Raw genomic sequence first — 15,940 nt, forward strand, 5'->3', positions numbered from 1 at the left:
GGAATCCTAGCAACTCTCGGGAATGAACCGCAAAGGATAAAGAGCCATCAATGAAGTTTACGTTCCATCTACTTTGATGTCCAACTGATGAGAAGTCCATCTGGGCTACCATAATAAAGACTTGACCACTTAACTTCACTGGTATATTCAATTCAAATATGTGAAGTAGTGTTGTCAACATGATAATATTCTTAACATCACCATGCAAGACAAACACATTGGCAGTGCTTTCTATTATGACTTTCTTAGCCTCGTTCATCTTATCCTTCATTTTTGGAATGCCACTGGAAAAGGATAGGTTGGGGAATCTTACTATGAAGTCAAAGCAGATCCCATTCAGGGAAAAGAGGGGAAGTATGCTGTTTACAAATCTTTCTCCAGTCTCATCATCCTGAGAGCAAATCACTCCAATCCACGCCCACCTAAAAAACAGCAGCAGTTGGAGGATTCCCCTATATTGATGGTTTACATTTGGAAACATCCGGTGGAAGAAAACAGCTTCAGTTACATCATTTATTTCTGGGGTTGAACCATAGGTAAGCTAAATAAAAGAAAAACGTGTTGGGGGGGACGGAGAGTATGTGCATTTATTTCCACATTAAATTATACAAATATGTTTGCTTGATATCAGGTGAAAGCAGACAAAATTGGCTGCATTTGTACCAGAATAACCATTACAATGATACCAGCTCATGCACTGAATAAAAAGTCACGCATATGATTTTACTTTAATGAAATAGATTCCACAACAAAAGTTCTACTATGGAGAACACAAAGATGGACCACTGCAGGACATGTAACCACCAGGAGTGGCTCCTCCAAATAGATTAGTGAATGGGAAAGTTCATATGACAGTAAGATGACCCAAGGTTGTAGAAAGAACCGTTTGACCATTGTTAAACAGTAACATATGTATGCAGGATATTTTTAAAATAAAAATATCATATGAATCAATAAACCTTTCCCCCATTTCATGATTAACTGCAGCATGCAAGTTATGCCTTTCTGCAGAGCTTTCCAAACTGTGTGTCACAACAGGTTAGTGAGTTGGCTGCACTGCGTAGGTGTGTTGCATGATATGTGTCCATACCTCCTTAAAGGGGTTAGCTTTACCTCCAGTTCGCTAGTAAAACTGAATTACTGTGTCACAAAATGATGACCTTTCCAATGTGGAAAGTGTGGAAAGCTCTGCCTTTCTGTTTCGATAATGCAATTTTATATCCACAAACCACAGAAAGGAGATGTATGATTCATGGGCATATCTTACCTGGGGAATCTTGTAAATGCACAGATTTGCTGCCATGTCAACACCAACATCAGAGCTAGGGCCCCCAATGACTGCTACTGGATTGTACTGGGTGTCACACTTGAAGTTAGGGGTGCATTTTCCATGTGCAGAAAGAAGTTGCATTGAGGCATGGTAAGTCCAGCTTGAACTGAAATAGCTATTGTAGATGTGGAATCCCAGGGTTATATTAGATAAGAGCTGTGGATTGTCATTAATCTCTGTTATTGCAAATACCAAGGCTACAATGTTCTGGTAGCTCTGAGGCAACATCCTGGAAAGAATTTACAGGGTGCATCATAGCTCATCTACTTCAAAAAAAGGTATACAAAAGTATAATACTAATAATTTTTTACTTATACCCCACCCATCTGGCTGGGTTTCCCCAGCCACTCTGGGCAGCTTCCAACAAAATATTAAAATACAATAGTAGGTCAAACATTAAAAGCTTCCCTAAACAGGGTTGCCTTCAGATGTCTTCTAAAAGTCTGGTAGTTGTTTATTTCCTTGACATTTGGCGTTCCACAGGGTGGGTGACACTACCGAGAAGGCCTTCTGCCTGGTTCCCTGTAACCTGGCTTCTCGCAGCGAGGGAACTTCCAGAAGTAGGTTTCATATGTATTTAATTTAAATAATGTACTGCACAAAATTATACTACCACATTTCAGAGAAGTGTGAAAACACAGTTATAAGGGTGGGGAATGATTTCTTATATATAGGCCTGATCTTCCATGTCCAAAACAGTATATTGACTGAAACAGATAATTTGAATTTTGAATTTTCCAGAATTTTACAACATACTCCTCCAGGCAATAATGTGCATAAAAATGCATAAATGATGTGCATAAAAATGCCCCTACCAGCATAAACTGTGCATACTAGTGCATTAAAATTGGGGGAGTATCCTCTGAATCTAATATACTAATGTTTAATTGAGAGCATAATGCACTACTAAATGAAAGATAATTTATAAAGATATATATCTTGTTTTTCAAAAATGAAAGAAAGAAAATGCAGTTCTTACAAATAATTATTAAAGAGTTCATCAAAAGGATGTTGTTCAAAGGTTATTTCAAAAGAAAACATGTAGAACTGAGAAATGATGCCTGTAATGATGAGGTCTCCTGACTGATAATACTTGTGACGAACAGAGAGAGGGTAGTTGATGTTGCACTTCTCAACAGGAGTATTGCATGAAATCAGAGGCAGCAAAACTGATAGCCACACAAAGAACAGTATCTTCACCCATGAAAATGTCTTAATGAATGTCATCTTCTCTATTTCTATTTCTATTTCTAGATCAACATTCAAATGTACTTGAGCAGCACAGTCTGATTTGAACGGAGATCCATTTTGACTTATTGCAGTGAAGGCTTATTCAGTGAAAATTATCAGGGATAGTCAGTCTTGCCAAATGCTGATTCTCACTAGCCCCGGTTCTTCATGGAAAAGTTATGTCCTGCTGGTTGTTTTCCTGTGGTTATCAGAGGTCCTCTGCGATTTGAAGATGAAGTAGAAATAATTGTGACCAATTTGATAATTACAGAGCAGATAATTATCGGAGATTTGCAGGTTCTCTGAGACATTGCAGAGGAAAACACCCAGGTGCAGGTTGCCTCAAGTTCTGCTCACTGGGGCATACACAACCTTGTGTGGCTAACTCCCTCCCCCCCCCCCCCCGATTGCACCAGAACCCGAACATTGTTTGCAATGTGTTTTGGGAAAGTTGAAGTTTTGGAGGCAAAAATCCCATTCAGAAGGAGGCTGAGGCAATGGTCTCCCTCTCCCCACTGCATGCATCTCAGGTAACACACGCTCAGAATTCCATGTGATTGTGCCAGGCCTACTGTTTGCATATGTAGAATACAGCTATCAAAATGTTGAATGCAATCATCCCATTCCTGTAACTTCCATCAGTGCCCATGCATACATAGCAGTGGCATAGCGTGGGGGGTGCAGGGGGGGCCGGCCGCACCGGGCGCAACATCTGGGGGTTAGGGTTAGGGGGCGCAAATCCATGGGTTAGGGGGCACAAATTACTTGCCTTGCCCCGGGCGCTGACAACCCACGCTACGCCACTGATACATAGGGTGGATTCACACATGAGGCTTGTTGCATTAGCTTACTAACTAATGACAGTACTGATTTATAACATCCCTTTAACAATGCACTACCTGGGTTTTGACTATTATAGCTCCATTTCCCCCCCCCCATGTCATTCACACAACAGACACCACATTTCTGGGTATTTGTTTTCTCTCTTTTCCTCGGTTTGACATTCTGACATTCAGGTTTTTCTTCTCCTCCCTGGAATTGCCTTCTCTTTAATGTTTCTAACTGCCCTTTTGCTGTGGCAGCACAGATTGGAAGTCCCTCATTGTCCCTTTTGCTCTAAACCCTTGATCTGCCCTCCAAACAGTCTCCCCACATCGTGTTTTCTACTGCTTGGATGTTCCCTCTCACTCACACCTATTTTCCACGCTGTCTCACTTGCTTCTCTTCTTTTTTCTTTTTTAAAAAGCTGTTTCACCTCTCCTGCTTATCTTGCCTTTCCCCTCTTGCTTTTTCAATGTCTTCTTAGCCACCCAGGTCCACTGGGCTGTGTTATTGGTTGTATGTGTTGCACCTACACCTCAGTGGCCTTGACTGGAATCCTCAAGGGTAGGGATGGTAGCCACTGAACACTTAGCCAATAGACTGTAAGCTTGCTCCAACTAGGAAAGAAGAAAAAAGGCTGCAGGAACAAAGCATGGGGGGAGGATGTGTTGATGGATCCTGCATCCAAAGGTTGCTTCAGAACAGAAATCACATAAACTTGCAGTGTAAAACTCACACGATTTCCCCAGTTTAAAAGAAGTTAGTTTGTATTCTGGGAGCAAATAGCACAGAAATGGGCACCAAACTTGTCCTTTATTCTGCTAGGTTTTGGGAAGTGGTTTTTACATTACACTGACCGTGTTGCCTATGGCTGTTCCACAAGTGCTCCATTCACATTCTAAGCATAAAACAATATATAATAATTATCAATAACACAAGTGGAACCAGCAACAATTAAAAGCCACTTGGCTTGCTGGGCGGGGGAAAGAAATGAGAGATCTCAGCAGGAATCTAACACAGCATAGTGAGTATCCTTGCCTTATGTTACTAATGAAATTGATAGAATTTCATAGTATATTAACTAACCCATTGTGGCAGATAACATCTGGCAGGGAGGGGACTGCCAGCTGAGTTCTGATGGTTCAGGACATCTGAAAGTGGCAGTGAGGATGTTGCTTTAAAAATCCACCATGGTGAACCTATAAGCCAGCTGCAAATGTTTGCTCCAACTAGGAAAGAAACAAAAGCCTGCATGAAAAAACTATGGGGAAAGGACCTGTGCAAATGTTGCTTCAGAGCAGCCATAACAGAAATTTGCAATTCAAAACACATGATTTTCTAGTATGGAAATATATATATATATTATTTTTTTCTGGAAGCAAATACCAAAGAATTGGGCACCAGAAATGGGCACTTGTGCTGTGTTAGATTTTTTGGAACGGGTTTTCACGTTATGTGAAAGCTCAAATATAACACAGAAATGAACAGTAAGGGAATCATTGGGGGGGAAAGTTCACTTTAGTTTTTTTATATTGCAGGATCCATGAACTCCTTGCTACAAAAGCTCACAGCTTTGGCTGCCATCTATTCCCTTTTAAAACTTACTTTAAAGCTTCCTAACAGTTCGCCATAATAGCTGTAGACACCAATATTGGGACAGAATGAACTAATAACTAAGATTCTTAAAGGGATATATTATACGTTAAGGGAATACTAATATTTCCTACATTCAGTGTTGTACATCTGATTTTTGAAATGTTGTTTTAAATAATAATAATAATAATAATAATAATAATAATAGTAATAATAATAATAATTTTTATTTATACCCCGCCCTCCCCAGCCAAGGCCGGGCTCAGGGCGGCTAACAAGCAAAAATAAAAATAAGTTGAATGACTGCAACTTAAAAACAAAATTAAAATACAACATTAAAATATTAAAATGTAGCCTCATCGCAGAAGGAGAAAGAAAAAGAAAAAATAAAGAGGGGGAGGGAATCAAATTGGCTCCAAGCCAAAGGCCAGGCACAACAACTCTGTCTTACAGGCCCTGCAGAAAGAAATCAGATCCTGCAGGGCCCTGGTCTCATGAGGCAGAGCGTTCCACCAGACTGGAGCCAGAGTTGAAAAGGCCCTGGCTCTGGTTGAAGCCAATCTAACTTCCTTAGGGCCCGGGACCACTAGGGTGTTGCTATTTATGGACCTTGAGGCTCTCCATGGGGCATACTGGGAGAGGCGGTCCCATAGGTACGAGGGTCCTAGGCCGCGAAGGGCTTTAAAGGTCAAAAGCAGCACCTTAAATCTGACCCTGTACTCCACTGGGAGCCAGTGCAGCTGCAAAAGCACTGGTTGAATATGCTCCCATGGCAGAGACCCCGTGAGGAGCCTGCACCCGCTGGAGTTTCTGGGACAGCTTCAAGGGCAGCCCCACAGAGAGCGAATTACAGTAGTCAAGTCTGGAGGTGACCGTCACATGGATCACTGTGGCCAGGTCAGGGCAGGAAAGGTAAGGGACCAACTCCTGTTTCCAAGAGCTGTGATGCTATTAATGTCATCTTGCTATATTTCTTACACTAAACCTTAAGGTCCAATGTGAAGCCAGACTCATCTTAAGTGAACTTGGAAGTTTCTGCAATACAGTTCTGGGCAGGGAAAGAATAGTCTCTGGCAGATATTATAAGATGGGCATCTATCCACGGACAACTTCCCACAGGCAACATCTGGCATGGGAAGAGGGGTGGGTCAGCTGGGATGACGAGATGCTCCTTGCTCTCTGGGTATCTCATTACAAATGAACAGAAGTCCAACAGAGAAGATGCAGGAGAAAAAAGTTAATAAAGGACCCACAACGGGGAGGAGAGAGGTTCATGGGGATTTATGGAATACCTCCCCCCTCTTTTGTTGTTTGAGGATTGTTTGTTAATTTAAATATTCTAAACATAAATAAATTTATTTTTTAAAAAACCCCACAACAACAAAAAATGAACACAAGTCAGGACTGTAGATAATACATACTTAGGGCTGGTTTTCAACAACATTTAACTCCCTCCACGCACATCATTTTTTCAAGGGGATTTCTGACATCATCCTATTAATCTGTCACTTTGTGAATACCAGTGAGACCTGCACAGAGCAAGCTGAGTAACTTCACTTTCAAGTGTAATGCACCTAGTATGGTATTTGCTCAAAGGTCCCTGCTTGTACAAAGTCGAGAATATGAATATCATCTGCTCCTAAGTACTATAGTTACATCCACCTAGTTTCCTGCTACAAATTGCACTATCTGGGACCATTAATTCCCATAACTCCATTAGACGACCACATGAGCTGGATGAATGCAGCAGTCACATCTAAGCGCCTGTAAATCTCAATGATATTATTATCCTCTCTGTAATTATGAAATTAAGCATGGGAGCTTCGTTTCCACATATCAAGGGATTTACAAATATGAGTTGCATTATTATCAATGAAGATAGGAGGGTGCTGTGAATATTGCCAGTACAATTCCAAGGTGTAACAAGAGATAGTCAGAGCTTGGTAGGGCTGATAACAGATGATTTACACTGCACAATCTGACTCACAAATCAATGTAGTGTGGACTTACGTTAAGCTGCCCAACACAGCAAAGGACTTACTGAGAGATAATGTGGGGACAGGCGAATTTAGGTAGAAGAGGAATTATTTCCTGCAAGATAGTTGGATTTGTATTATTGCCATCAGTGCTTCTACTTCAGGTGATGTGCAAGATTCCTAACACTAAGTGCAGCATCTGCAGTCCGCTTCCTTTTCTTCACAAGTATTACCAACCAGGAGACCTCATCGTTGCTGGTATTATGTCTCAGATCTCCATATTATTCAACTCAATAGACTTTGATAAATGTCCTTCTACTGACCTCTTTGACGATATTGTGTAAGATTCGTTTTGTAAAAACCTCTGGTACCATATATTTGTTATATCAATTTTCCCTAGGAGTGCCAGGCCCATAGATCAGTGCTAGATCCAGTGAATGAGAGAAGAAGGACAGCTTTCTCTGTCTTTGCCAAATAGTTGCATCATCCCCATATTAATCATCATCTGTTATCTTTTTAGTTGTGGCAGCCATGAATCTAATATCAGCAGCTTAAGGAACATTTCAAGCCCAGAATCTGCCAGAATGTGCAGAGTTTGGAACAGACAGGTCTTGAGCTAAGCCACATTATTATTTGTACCTCGTAACTCCGATTGGTGGGGTACAAATCACTCAAGTAAGCCTTAAATGCCATTGCACTGCAATACTTAAAAAACTGCCATGCCCCATATGAACTAACTGAGACCATGCAATCATCGTCTGAGGCCTTTCTTTGTGTGTCACCTTCACAAGAGTTTCAGGGCCTTTTTCTGCAGTGGCCCCTCTTTGTAGAATACTCTGCAAAGGGAGGCTCACCTCGTGTCTTTGTTACATTTCTTTAGCTGCCTTATGGATTTTTGTGTTTTTATGTTTTAAACAGGCCTATGATCCTTCGATGAACACCTGTGTAGAAATTTATTTTAAAATAACTAGAATTAAACACCATGGTTTAGAGCTGGAATCTGTGCATGTTAATATTCCTCCTGATTTACCTGAATTCAGATTGATCAGTAAGATAGTATTGGTGCAGCTGAGGTGTAGAAATTGTCCTATCCAGAAGGAAACGCACTGTGTTATAGCATGTAAGTCTCATTTCAGGGTTATGACACAGCTCTACCAACATATCCTGGCACTAGTATTTTCTGTAAAAGAGATCAATGCAAACCTCCAAATCTTACCCAACCTCACCCTGGGCTTCCACATCTATAACAGCCATTTCAGTGCCAGCTGGACCTATCGTTCCTCCTTGGAACTCCTCTCTACGTACAGCAGATTCATCCCCAACTACAAATGTGACACCCAGAATGAACTAGCAGCAGTCATTGGAGGTCCGAACTCTGATTTTTGTCTTCATATGGCAAGTATACTGAGCAACTACAAGATTCCACAGGTAACATTCTCTCAGAGCACCTCTCCTGTTAGAAAACTACCTTGACAATTAGATCTTCTTTTCAGCCAAAATGATGGTAGTTTGCAAGCACCAATGATTAGTTGCACCTTCGTAACTGTTAATGTGTTGATCCTTTGTCAGTTCTTTTTCATTTGCTTTTTCTCCTTGTTGCTTAATATAGAATGTTATTAACTGACTTGGAAATAAATGAGGAGGAGCTGGATAGATATCGTCATATAACTAATTGAAATAAGCTGCCTTAGGGACTACAGTAAGGTGTCCAGCAGATGTTATTGAAATCCAACTTTCACCAGCCCCAGGAAGCAAGGGCAACCTACTCATAGATGATGGGAGTTCTCATCCTACAATGGAATATGTTGGAAGTCCTGTTTCACCAGTGTAATGTAAGACATGGCACTACCATGAAAGGTAACTGAGCATTATTGCTTGAGCAGATTGCCACAACTCTCGACCAGCATATACTTTGTGCTACTAAAATTTCACTGGTGAGAACATTTTTCTACGTTTAGTGGATTGCTCATTCTTTAATGGTCTCTTAAGTTTGAGGAAAACCTGGACAAGATCCCATGTCAGCAGCACTCCCTCAAAACAAAATCTGAAATCTAGATTGTATTTTAACTGCAGTCAATACAAGTTAACATAGAAAACCACTGTACACTTAAACAAAATTTCTCATCTCCTCATTTCCTATCTTTGATTTAGCTCATCTATGGTCCTGCTCCAATGAGAACTATTAAAACTGAAGTTGCTTTCCTTAACCAAATGTTTCCAAGTATAGACCATCAATATGAAGGGATTCTCAAGTTACTGCTACACTTCAGATGGCTATGGACTGGTGTGTTGATTGTGAATGATGAGAATGGAGAGAGGTTTCTACAGAGCGTGGTTCCAAAATTTATTCTGAGAGGAATCTGCTTTGATTTCATAGGAAGATTTCCATCAATTTCTTATTCTACTGGTCTTATGGACTCTGTTGCAGATGGGCTCAAGACATTTAATGTTGCCATGAGAAGTACTGCTAATGTGTTGATCATTCATGGGGAAATTGATTCCATGACACTTTTGAGAATGCTTCCTGCTGTGTCAGAATATGAAGATATACCAATAAAGGCTAAAGGTAAAGTTTGGGTCATGACAGTACAGATGGATTTCACATCACTTCCCTTTCAGAGAGATCAGGACATAGACTTCCTCCATGGTACTCTATCCTTCACAATTCACTCAGAGGAGGTCTTGGGATTCCAGGAATTTGTTCAGATGAGAAATCCCATCTTAGAAAAAGAAGATGGCTTTATGGGGATATACTGGGAAAAGGCATTTCAGTGTCATTTCCCTGACTCTGAAGGAAATATGCAGGATGGAGATATATGCACTGGGGAGGAGAAGCTGGAGACTCTTCCTGGCTCTATTTTTCCAACAAGCATGACTGGCCACAGCTATAGCATCTACAATGCAGTCTATGCTGTGGCACACGCTGTGCATGCCATGCATTCATCTAAGTTGAAGCGCAGGGTGGATGAAGGGCAGCTGAAGCTTTGGAATCAACAGATGTGGAAGGTAATATCATGAGCACAATAATGCAGGAATGCTCACCATGTCAGGTTTGGCAAGGCTCTCCCTCACAAGACGAGTCTGGCTGGAAGCTGTTTTACTTTCTGATTTATTAAGCAATCACCGGGCCTTGCAGCTCCTCTTCTATAACACATCAGTCACTGTCTGAGTCAGTTGCTGCACTGAACTTCCGTCGTCTCCCAAGGCAGCCTAAATTCTACCTCTGGGTCCCTCTCTTTCTGGTCCTGCGCATTGCTCCTACCCTATTCTTTCTCCTAGTTTTGGGGGAGTCTGGTTCTGTCAACCCCCCTTCCTCTGGCATGGATCCTAATGGCTCCCCTCCTCCTGTAGCTTGCTCTGTGGTGTTTTGACATTCCACAGGCTGCATTCCAGAGCTCATCTCTTCCTGACTGTGCAAAGGATTTAAGCTCCTCCTTCCCCCAGGTTCCTCTCCTGTTCAGCTTCTTCACTTTCTGTCAGAGTGACAGCGTCCCTGACACACCATAACCCTGGAAATAATAATAGAAATAAAGAATCCAGAGTGTTTGGAAAGTTTCTGTTTTTATCAAGGGTGGTTAGCATCTAAAGACCAAATTACATGTGACATTGAAATCCTAGCTCACTGTTGTGTGAATATGTTGTAGGGACCACACTCAGGACTGTGACTGACTCATACTGAATGGGACTTTCATCTTACTAATAGAAGATTATACCAGAAGTTTCCATTTAATGCCAAATGGCAGCTGCTTCAGAAGGATCTCTCCCCCCTCCCCCTCCCCCCTCCCTCATTGCTCTTCATGAAAAGATCTTATTAAAAAAAAACACCTTACTGAAATTAAATACCCATATGTATGTAGAGAAAGAGAGTATATAGGAAGTAATTGTTCTGCATTCACTTACTTTGGGACATAAGAAGATATTGCTGGACCATGACATTGGACCATCTAGTCCAGCATCCGCTTTCGTCAAAAGAAGATGATGGTGATGAAGTGCTCAGTGACTTCTATTGCATACATTACTGGTCTTTATGAATCTTTTGAAGGGCCAATTGCTCATATCCCTCAAGAAGGAAAGTTCATCATCAACCTGTTATATATACTTATGAAATACCCTTCGTTTTCCATCTTTTCCCCTGCCCAATTTAGCTCAGCCGCTTGGTGAGAAATAGCTTCTTTAATAATAGTGCTGGGGAAAACGTTTATTTCAACCAACATGGAGAAGTAGAGGCTGCATTTGATATCATAAACTGGGTGACATTCCCAAACCGGTCCATTCTTAGAGTGAGAGTTGGAGGAGTAGACCCACGGGAACCCCTGGGCAAAGAGTTCACCATTCATGAGGATGCCATTGTATGGCCCAGCAGGTTTAACCAGGTTTGACTCATTTTTGCGGGCTTTATTTAAATGTCATTTTGCCAGTCTTCAAGAGGTGTCATGGAAATACTTTTGTCTCCAGTCCTTTCCCTGTTCATCTCTATTTATTCACTGTCAGGCAGGCTCACAGCCTCTTCAGCATACCCCCAGCCTAACTGTGCTATTGCTAATCATGCCTGCCATGTCTGCATGTTGGATGGCACATTTGAAAATGTTTAGTTACTTATGCATATAGTCATCTATTTATTGGGACTTAATGTAATGAAGATCCTGCTCATACAGCTTTCTTATTGCAGGGATCACACATGCATACAACTCTATGAGAACTAGTGCATGACGGCATTTAGGACTTTGTTGTTTATTTGTGTTTATCCTGTGTAGTTCTTTGTATTTATTTCCATTTATTGTCAGATGTCTTCTGACTGCTATGTATCAGGGTGATTAATGAAATAAATTACTATAATCATAATATGATTAGATGTTCTAGGACATTGCTTTTCTTGCCTTCCTTGCAACATGAATAGGAACAAAGGTAGCTCTCTTAGACCAAGTCAATCCATTGACCCATCTAGCTCATTACTGACACTGACTGGCAGCTGGTCTCTGGGCTTGAAGACCAAGGTCTTTCTGAACCCTAGCTGGAGACACCTGGGATTGAACTGCATGCAAAGCAGATTCTCTGCCGTTGATCTATGACCCTTCTCCTAAGGCAGGGATGGGGAACCTTCAGCCCTCCAGATGTTTCTGAACTGCAACACCCACATTCCCAGCAAGCTTAGCCAATACCTGAAGGTCTTCCAAACCTTCCCTAAGGAATGCAGATGTTGGAGTCACCAAGTCTTGCTTTATCTCACACTACATGTTCAGTGTATCCACTCTAATTTATGTTTACCAGGAAATTTTTTGAAATCATGTTAATTTAAATAGGTTTAACTTGTAATCCAATGTACAACTAAAGAAGTCCCAAGCAACCCCAAAGAGATTCATTGAAGAAAGGCAGAAAATTATAGCAAAATACCTGTCATTGCCTCTATTTATGCCAAACCCAAGGCAACTCTGCCAATTCTGGGGATGGGGATGAACAATCTGTGCTATACAAATTTGGAAACCAGGACCTGCTTTCCTCTATCTTTTATGTACAGGCACTACCCATTTCTCTTTGTAATGACCATTGCCATTTGGGTTACAGTAGAACCAAGAAGGAAGGGAGGCCATTTTGCTGCTATGATTGCCTTGCCTGTCCAGAAGGGAAGTTCTCAAACCAGAAGGGTAAGATGTGTTGTGGTAATCTTTCACAAATGGCTTAATCTTGGAATGTTTAATGTCCTTACTTACTTACTTACTTTGCATGAGTAGCAATCAATGCCAGCTAGCAGGACATGGCTGCATGGGCGAACTGAGGTGCAACCAATCAATGTTCTTAACAAAAACAACTCTGCATCTTTTCTATACAAACTACCTTGCATATTTCATAAACCTCCCCATCTCATCCAACCAACAGCTCAACCTGACATTATGGACTCGCAAATACAAAACAGCTATTTGTGTTTGTGGCCGGGGGGGGGGGGGGCGTGGTGTGAGTCATATCCCTCCCTATTTCTATCCAGAAGGCCAAGACCATGGGTAGGCAAACTAAGGCCCGGGGGCCGGATCTGGCCCAATCGCCTTCTAAATCCACCCCATGAACGGTCCGGGAATCAGTGTGTTTTTACATGAGTAGAATGTGTCCTTCTTTTTAAAATGCACCTCTGGGTTATTTGTGGGGCTTGCGTGGTGTTTTTACATAAGTAGAATGTATGCTTTTATTTAAAATGCATCTCTGGGTTATTTGTGGGGCATAGGAATTCGTTCATTCCCCCCCCCCACAAGGCCAAAATATAGTCTGGCCTCCCACAAGGTCTGACGGACAGTGGACAGGCCCCCTGCTGAAAAAGTTTGCTGACCCCTGGCCAACACAGTGTGTATGTGGTTCTTAGGCACCCCCATCCATGCTATAATCAGACCCAGAACCAGTGGCGGAGCAAGCCGATCAGGCACCTGGGGCAGTGCACGTACCCTGCACCCAGGGGCGGGGCCAGCCACCCACAGGGTGCGGCCAGCCAGGGCAGGACATTCTGCAGGGCCTCCAATGAGTCTGCCTGCCTCCTCCCACTCAGCCGCCCTACAGCTGAGGGGGAGGCGGTGGGCGGACCGTTTGGGGCAGCATGAAGCCTGCGGGCACGCAAGCCACTATGCCACTCCCAGGAGAGATGTATGACTTGGGCATGCTGCAGGACCTGCAGTGAGTGCTGCCTGCCATTTTGTCACCCCTTCCCACCTCAGTGGTGATACCCGGGGCGGCCTGCCCCCACCTTACCCCCCTTTCTCTGCCCCTGCCCAGAACTGCTTAGTTTCAGCAAGGTGGTTTTTGGGTTTGTTAAGAAATAGGATTTACAGGGTTTATCAGGAATATTCTAGATAAGAGAATATAGTTAGATACAGATTACATTTCGGTATAACTATTGATATGTAAGTATTAAGCAATCGGTGCCAAGAGCTTGGTAGAAATAATGAACCACTCTATGTAGAAGTAGTAAAAAGTTAGTACTGAAGAGCCTATCTGTCAGCTACGTTCTTTCACTGACAGGGAATGAGAACGCTGGCATAGAGAGAGAGCAGATAAGAATGGAATGCAGAGGGGAGGGAGAAGCAGCAGGGAGCAGCCGTAACTTGATCTCTGGGCACAGGGATAACGGAAGAGAGAACCAGAGTGAAAGAAGGCAGCTTGTCAGCCCAGACAGTGACTCAGACCCAGGAATACCGGCTGTGCCCTCTCCAAAATCTCGTAGCATCACAAGACTTTACGAGAAGCATGAAAAGGAAAGGAAGAGAAGGTGGGGGGGTTTCTGTTGGGAGAAAAGCTGGTGGAGCTTAGTTCCGGCAACTGTGCTATCTGAGGATGACAGAAATTAGCTGAGTTCCGACCTGGTTTGTTTGTTTGTTTGTTTGAACAATAAATCTGAAATAATTGCCTGCCTGAGTTGTCTCGTGTTTGTGGGAGAGAAACAAGCCATTACACTATCTGATTTAGCTCGGAGTCTAGGACTGAATTCTGATTCAGAAAAGAAGCTTTGCACCTCCTCTATTATTATGTGGAAATTACAAATGAACTATAACCCCCCCCCCATTTCCAGACAGATGAGTGAAATTCACAGGCAGGTGAGGTGGTTTCTTGTGTATGTGTCCTGGCACATTTGAAATTATAGGCTGAAAACTTGAGGTTCCACAACTACCATCTCTGAGTACAGTATCCTCAAAATATAATTGCATAAGAAAGATGGATATAATTTTTTCAATTATTTTTTCAATTATCTATCTAGCATCCATCTTCCTAGGTTTTGTAAAATTAATCTGGTTACCCCAAGTGTCCACTCATTGTGGTATTTTCTCTCTCCTTTTGCCTTGATTATTCTACTGCAAATAGGGTTTCCTCATGTTTTCTTTTTCAGACATGGATGACTGTTTGCAATGTCCAGAAGATCAGTATCCAAACAATGCCCGTAATGCATGCATTCCAAAATTCATAATCTTCCTCACTTTTGGTGAACCTTTGGGAATCTCTTTGGCAGTATTGGCTCTTTCCTTTTCATTTATTACAGCTTCAGTGCTTGGCATCTTTGTTAAGCTTAAGGACACTCCCATTGTCAAGGCCAACAACCGGAATCTCACCTACACTCTTCTCATTTTCCTCCTGCTCTCCTTCCTTTGTGCTTTGCTGTTCATTGGCCAACCCCAAAAGCTGACGTGTCATCTTCGACAAACTGCTTTCGGCATTATCTTCTCAGGAGCGATATCTTGTGTTCTGGCCAAAACCACCATTGTAGTCCTAGCTTTCATGGCCACCATGCCTGGATCCAAAATGAGGAAATGGTTGGGGAACAGACTGGCTGCTTCCATTGTTCTTTCCTGCTCCCTGATTCAAGCCACTATTTGTACTGTGTGGCTCTCAACCTCTCCCCCGTTCCCAGATTTCAACATGCACTCAGTTATGAAAGAAATTGTTCAAGAATGTAATGAGGGCTCAGTCACCATGTTCTACTGTGTTTTGAGCTACATGGGCTTCCTGGCCACTGTCAGCTTCACTGTGGCTTTCCTAGCCCGTAAGTTGCCTGATAGTTTCAATGAAGCCAAATTTATCACCTTTAGCATGTTGGTCTTTTGCAGTGTTTGGCTGACCTTTGTCCCAACCTACCTGAGCACCAAGGGTAAATATATGGTTGCTGTGGAGATTTTCTCCATCTTGGCCTCCAGTGCTGGCTTACTGCTTTGTGTCTTTTCTCCAAAGCTCTACATCATTGTGTTCAGACCAGAGTTGAACAACAAGGAACAGCTAAGAAGAAGAAACATTGAAATATTCTAAATCATTTGGCCCTGGCCCAATTTAAATTAGCAATGAGAATTAAGGAATTAAGTCAGTGAGATGCATCTCTTTCCTATGGCCTTTCAAACTGTATGGGGGAGTAATTGTTCCGATTTGTTATTATGTGACTTTATTTTGTAAAGCACCCTGTGATCTTTGGATGAAGGGCAGTATAGAACTTAATAAAGAAAAATAGTAAAGGTAAAGGTACCCCTGC

The 15,940-nt window shown here is 42.2% G+C and overlaps 1 protein-coding gene across 1 annotated transcript; it reads left to right on the top strand.

Moving 5' to 3' along the window:
- Positions 1 to 8,091: 8,091 nt before the first annotated feature.
- Positions 8,092 to 15,723, top strand: LOC310691542 (vomeronasal type-2 receptor 26-like; the record flags this gene model as incomplete). Its single annotated transcript, XM_083471404.1, has 5 exons — positions 8,092 to 8,379; positions 9,103 to 9,957; positions 11,097 to 11,324; positions 12,467 to 12,593; positions 14,813 to 15,723. The coding sequence occupies 5 exons, from the start codon at positions 8,092 to 8,094 to the stop codon at positions 15,721 to 15,723; spliced, it is 2,409 nt and encodes an 802-aa protein (XP_083327530.1).
- Positions 15,724 to 15,940: the final 217 nt, after the last annotated feature.

The sequence above is a fragment of the Podarcis liolepis genome (assembly GCF_965112155.1).
Source record: "Podarcis liolepis genome assembly, chromosome: 13".
NCBI lineage: Eukaryota > Metazoa > Chordata > Lepidosauria > Squamata > Lacertidae > Podarcis > Podarcis liolepis.